General features: G+C 43.6%; 1 protein-coding gene across 1 annotated transcript in view; it reads left to right on the forward strand.

Moving 5' to 3' along the window:
* Positions 1-6918, forward strand: part of LOC109313479 (dynein heavy chain 5, axonemal-like) — a 275004-nt gene that overhangs the window by 256731 nt on the left and 11355 nt on the right. The window contains exon 74 of the mRNA XM_019540081.1: positions 2866-3074. Coding sequence (XP_019395626.1) covers positions 2866-3074 — 209 coding nt within the window. The remainder of the gene's footprint in view (positions 1-2865; positions 3075-6918) is intronic.

Consider the following 6918-nt stretch of genomic DNA (forward strand, 5'->3'; position numbering starts at 1 on the left):
CTAGGATCTGGAACCAACTTCCAAGAGAAGTGGTGCTGGCTCCTACCCTGAGGGTCTTTAAGAGGAGGCTAGATACACACCTTGCTGGGGTCATTTGACCCCAGTATTCTTTCCTGCCATAACAGGGGGTCAGACTCGATGATCTGCTCAGGTCCCTTCCAACCCTAGAAACAATGAAACTATGAAACTGTGAAACTTGGATGAGGCTTATTCACTATTTTAAAACCGCCATAGAACTTCCTTGTATCACTTCAGTCAAAGTATGACTGTAACTCATATGCTCTTTTGCTTTGGCAGGTATCATGCATAGCTCTCAGTTTAGATTGAGTGTTATGCATATTATAAAAAGTGCATTTTTTAGTGCTGATGTTTTGTCAGTTATCTAAGTTGAATATTAATGATGTTTCTCAAATGATTTCTTTGTACCCGTAGCATTCTCACTGAACCAGTCTTGATGTTTCTGGACATCCCTAGTAGCATGCTATTCTTTCCCAGTCACCTAAATGGCCTGCAGTGGCTCAGGATAGAAGCCGTGGCGGGGGGGGAGAAGTTGCTAGAACAGCCATCCCTTCCCTTTCACAATGCTGAGCTGGAGGGGTGGGGTGGCCAGGCCCCGGCAGGATGCCCTGATTAGGGAGAGGTTTAAATCCCCATCCTTGCCTTCACCATCTCAGGCTTTTCCCTGGCTCACTGCTCAAGGGGCAGGAGTGTTGCCGAACCCCAGGCCCTAGCTAGCACCATGGGGCAAAGTGGGGTGTGCAGTGAATGCATCTGTTGATAGTATCAAGCTTTTCAGTCTCCCTCTCCCTGTCTGCAAACCTGACAGGGCTGCAAACCAGCAGGAGGGGCTGATAAAACCACAGTGTTTATCAGCCTGTCAGCAAAACAAAAGCCTCTCTCGTTAATTAGTTCAAGCTCTTTTTAAACAGCTTGTTCCAAGGAGGGACATTACCAGCTGACCTCTTGATTAGCTTCAAAACGCCCTAAGTAGACACTGTTCTGTCTGCCTTTGTCCAGTCCCAGTGAAATTGGAGATACACACACACACCTCTCAGCATTAGCTAGCATACCACATGACTAGGGTCCATGGGGCTTGGGTCTGGGCTGTGAGAGATGGGAGGGAGGGGGAATCCTGGCTTGAGCAGTGAGGGAAACCAAGCAGATTCTGCTGGGCCTGCAGTCTTCCCGGGAGCTCTGGCCAGGGAAGAGAGAGGTGGGTCCAGCCTGTTCTTTGCAGCCCAGGGCTGCAAAGCATGTGGGATCCTGGGGGACTCTGGCTTAACTTAAACCAGGAAGGGGTCTGGGACAGACATTATATTAACTGGCTTGACCCAAATCAGTTAAGTCTAATACTACATTCAACTAGGTTTATCTTAAACCAGGTTCAGCCATTTTGAAACTGGTTCATGTGCGCTGAACGTCTGTTCTGTTATAGGTTTAAACCAGTTTCTTAACACTTCAGTCAGTTTATGTGTAATGTCTGTCCCGAGCCTAGGTGTCCAAAATGGCCACTTAGATGGCCAGGAAAGAATAGAACACCGTTCCTAGAATGTTCACAACAGCTGTGTGAGCAGACTCCTTGAAGCACCTGCAATCAGCTTCCTTGTTGCCAGAAGTTTTAATATTAATATTTAGCTGCAATTCTACTGCCTTCTGTAGCTCTTGCTTTACAGTATCACACTTCAATCTTTTGATATATTATTTCTTCAGAGGCATTTTCCCTTGAAGTCTTGTAGGTGGCTTGATAAAAATGTGGAGCTTTGTGTGGATAATGCAATGGACTAAGCAGCTTCTTTCTTGACAGTGAAGTAATCAGTCAAATGCCAGTGTTTGGAGCAGGAAAGATCTATGAAGCTCAGTTCTTATTTAAAACAAAAAAACCCAGTTGTTTGTAATTATAAAGTTATGTGTGGCACAGTTCATTAGGAATAAATACCATTGTGGTTGCATTTTCCAAAGCCATGTTTACTAATAATACCTACCTAGTTAGATGGTTTGATTCAATATGAGCATTGAAATTACCCTAAGTAATGATCTTGTCTTTCTGGGCGTTGGTGTATGCCAGGTTTTTCATGGAGCTGTTCTTTGCTGTCAAACATCTTGACTTGCTTGATGTGCTGGCACTGATAAAGCGTGATGTAAGCAATGAGTGCCATTTTTAATGCAAGCCATTGTACTGTATGTAGAACATGTGTGTGCTATGTCACTTGGAAAAGAAAAATTCTTGCCTGTATCCCACATTCAGCTAATATTACAGTGCTGGGGACTCTTGATAATGAAAATGCATGGAAACATTATCAATAACAATTAATTGCAGTGAATGGATTCTTAGCTGTCAATACATACTGAATATATAGATGGCATATATAGAATATGTGTATCAATTATATTATACAGAAGGTGGATATTAAACTATTTTTGTAATTATTAAGATTTCCAAGCACAGGTATGAATATCAACGAGGGAAAAAAAACTTGTCAGAAAAAAAAACATAATTTGTACTCATAATATAATAAACGTGATTTGGTAATTATTAGCCATGGCTTGAGGCCTGTTGCAGATCATAGAATCATAGAGTCATAGAATCAATGAGTCAGAAGGGACCTAGACAGATCATCTAGTCCCACCCCCTGCCATGGGGGTGGCAGGGGTCATAAGACCCCAGCCAGATGCCTATCCAGTCTCCTCTTGAAGATCTCCAGGGAAGGTGAGATATTTGCTATGTGGAAACACAAGACTCCATTTTAATAATTTTGTTATTAGGAAAAACAGAAGTTCCTGTGGTTTCAAAATATTGTTTATAAGTTTAAATTTCTTTTGAAAGCCAGGATAAGTCTCATTCTGAATTTTTTACTTATGTTTCAGGAACCATTATTATGTCAGAAGATTTGCGTGATGCGCTGGATAATATGTATGATGCCAGAATTCCAAAGCTGTGGTTCAAAATTTCTTGGGAGTCCGCGACTTTAGGGTTTTGGTTTACTGAGCTTCTTGAAAGAAACCAACAGTTTAGCAGTTGGCTGCTGGATGGTCGACCAAATCAGTTCTGGATGACAGGATTCTTTAACCCACAAGTAAGATTGCCAAATCATTCTCAGTGCAATTATTTTAAATCCTATGAAACAGCCAAGTAGTGGAGCTTCTGGCTCAATCAGTATTTGAATCCTGGGCTAAATAAACACCAAACCTTAAGGAGGAGATGTTACTTAAACCAAATTATCATTATTGAAACAGCAGGACGTACCTTCAGAGTATTATAATTCAGATCTGTATGCGTTTCTTAAATGGGTTCCTTCACATTTCAAATACTACTTTCTTTTTCTGTTCACCTATCATAATAGTTATTTGTTTTTTTCATTAATCTATTTAAAAATTCCTTAGAGTATACCATAAATACATTTCAGAAGAAAATTTAAAGAAAGGCACACATAGGGAAAATGGCTCTTGATTCTGAGCCCCTGTGGACACGATCTGTGAAGTGTTGTTCACTTTTTATACAGCAGACAATACTGGATTAGGTAATCTATATATAGAGAAAAAACCCCACAGCTTTTATCTTGCTATGTCCAACATTACAAACAAATATAAAAAGGTACACAGCAAAGCGAATGACTGAGGGTGCAGGAAGGGAGGAAGAAAGATTCCAGCCTAGATCATCTATATAGCAGCTATATGTTACACCCAAGGGAACTGCACATGCGTAATTTGGCATGTAAAACGTATGGCTGTACATAATTGCATAATACCATGTAATTCCTTCGATGTAGCTGGTGAATGGAAAGGGCAGCTCCTGCCTGCAGAAGGGGGGCAGGGGTGGACATGGCGGTGTTTGTGGGGTCTGTGGGTGTGTGTGGGCCTCCCGCTTCATGCCCTCCACCCTATGGTGCACAGCTCCTGCCACCAGCAACAACAGCCAGTCGCAGGCCATTGGGACGCTCCTGGGCAGGGCAGGCAGAGCCCCTGCCAGTGTGCAGCTACAGCTGAGTGCCTGGGGCTGCATTTGGTTCTCACCTGCAGTGCTGCAAACCCCACATACTGGCATGGAGCCAGCCAATTCTGGCCACCAGCAAGCTGAACAGGGCTGGCTCCATGCCACCGCATGCGACCCCCCAGGATTTGCTGGAGTTGCACACCACTGGGGGATCTGCCTACTGTAGCCAGGAGCACCCCAAGAAACTGCCAGTGGCAGGGGCTGTGCAGGGCAGGGTGGTGGCAGCAGGGGCTGTTGTGCACGGTGGCAGGCATGTGGCAGGGAAGCCCACACCCACCCACAAACCCCACAGACCCCTTCACAACCCCCTGACAGCCCCCCCATACACCCACACCCCCATACCTTCACAAACTCACACACACACACGACTAACCCACACCCCTACACATGCAAGTACCTGCGTATATTTCCAAAGAAGGTTAAAAAAAAATTTTATTTAGTTTAATTTGTAAAAAATATATATATATATATCCTGCATAATTTTGAATTTTTCTGTGCATAATTCCCTGGGGTATAATATATGATCTAGGCTGGTATGTGTGCACATTCATAAAAATTCTGGGCACTATGGTGTCTGGAAATTCTTTCTGAGAGCTTCTGGCCAGTAATGTTTTGGGGAATCTAAGGAGAGCTAGATTCTCTACATAGCCTGTTCCCACTCTTGACCACCCTCATGGTCAGAAAGTTCCTTCTAATCTCTAATCTAAATTTCCTTTGCTTCATCTTGAGGCCACTGTCCTAGTTCCATCCCCTACAGCCACAGAGACAAGCCCATTTTCATCCTCTCTGTATCCCCTTCCCCTCCTCCCCGAGTCTTCTCCAAACTAAATAATCCTTGTTCTTTTAGCTTTTCCTTGTAAGTCTTGCTTCCCAGGCCCCTAATCACTTTCATTGCTCTGCGCTAGAGTGTTTTCAAACAGTCTACATCCTTGAAGTGTGGGCCCCAAAACAGGACACAGTACTCCAGGTGAGGCCTCACAAGTGCTGAATAGAGTAAAAGAATTACTTTCCTTGATTTCTAAGTGACACTCCCATGAATACAACTCAATATGCTGTTGGCTTTTTTTTTTTAATATGCAGTTATTTTACCCCAAGTGCAGGACTTTGTATTTTTCCTTGTTGAATCTCACCTGATTTGATTGCAGGCCATTTCTCCTAGTTACCCAGGTCATTCTGCATCCTAGATGATGGAACTGTCTACAATAAAAAAGTGATGGCAATAGCAAATACTCTCCAAGATAGATCATGGAGGATCTTCAGATGACTATTCAGACTAGTTACAAGACAGTCTGTCCTTTTGATTTCATAGTGCCAGCAGCCTGTTCTTTGAGGATGTAGGAATGCCAGGCCACATGGTAACAAAATAGACGGGAGGTTGCCAAACTGTGGCACAGTACTTGCGGCTGTCTGGAAATTGGCCAAAGTCCCGGCCACTTCTCCCCGAGGCAGCTCCAGGAGACAGTGCAGCCCAACACCTCCCACTGTTCTGACTTTCCCCATGGGGAGCGCCCCCCAGGCCCACCCTTCTCTCTCCTCTTCTCCCCCACAAGACTGCTAGCTCAGGTGCCGGGCTGCCGGGACAGGTGCTGCAGCCACGCCACGTACCCCGGAGCACACTCTCCACAAGGAAAACTGAAGTGGCTTGGTGTTGCAGCGGCAGGAGCCCGATCCTGTGGCCAGTGCCCATCACAGGGTGGGTGTGCAGGGGAGGTTGATGGACTCTCACTCCAAGTCACTCAGCAACCCTTCCCTCCCATCACCTTCTGGCTCCTGAACTTTGGTGGAGGATCAGATGTGGCTCTCACCAGGGAGTAACTCTGGCCACCCCTGAAGTAGACCAGTAGTTTTGAAGAAGCTATTATACTTTCAGATTTGGTTTTGTCAAAGACACATGGTTATATTCCACTACAGGCCAGAGATATAGCACTGGGGAACACCAGCTGCCACAGTGCCAATGGCAGTGGTGTAATCAGCTGTTGCTGAGGTAGTAGCTACTTTTACCACCCCCTCCCAAACCTTCTCCACACCCAGTTACATTATTATTGCTACAAACACTTTAAAGTATCCCCGAACAGACTCCCAGCTACATTCCTACTCAACTTTGTGGTCTTTCAAGTAAAGGCTAGCAAGAACTGGCCTTATTAGTTGGCATCGTTCATGCCTTGGTCTAGTGTCAGGTTTGGAAATCTTCCAAACCAAAATGAGCCCTTTTTTTGGCTCAGGACATCTGGACACTTCATTAAGGATACAAGTAACCAAAGTGGAATGTGCCCAAACAAGATACCATCACACTTTGGAAAGGGCCTTCAGAAAAGTGGAATTTTAAACACTGCATAAACACACAATTTTAATGGTCTTTATATACATAATGTGCATGGAAAAGTCCCAAATATTGTATATTAAAACAAACACAAATCAGAAGACTGTTGTTGTAGTTGCAGCATCATAACCTAGGCTGCAGTGGGAATAATGTTTTGAGACAATTATCTGAAAATACCCTGCAAAATGTGATTGATCTATACTGCATTTAGTCAGTAATAATGTTATAGTTACGAATTTAAAATAATTCAGTATCCCCTGGTACAGGAGAAATCAATTCTTCTCTACTAAAATAGGCTCAGAAAGATCAAGCATTAATTCTACTGGAAACATGGTTCATTTATAGTGCCTTACACATTTTCAGAAAATCCTTTCATTTGTAAGATGAAGCGCATAGCAGAGGTCCTAGTCAGGTAGGATACGTCATGTCCCTTTTCCCGTCTCTGTACATCTTTCTATGAATAAATGTAATGGGTACCACAAGAGAACAAGATAAAACTACAGAGTTCAAAAAGTTCTTGCATTATAAAACAGGACCTGATTCTGCTCTCACTTGCACTGGATCTTGCCTAGGGTAATTTTAGTATTATTTCTAATTTATATTGGTG

This window comes from Crocodylus porosus, unplaced genomic scaffold, assembly GCF_001723895.1.
Source record: "Crocodylus porosus isolate Cpor-Errol unplaced genomic scaffold, CroPor_comp1, whole genome shotgun sequence".
Taxonomy (NCBI): domain Eukaryota; kingdom Metazoa; phylum Chordata; order Crocodylia; family Crocodylidae; genus Crocodylus; species Crocodylus porosus.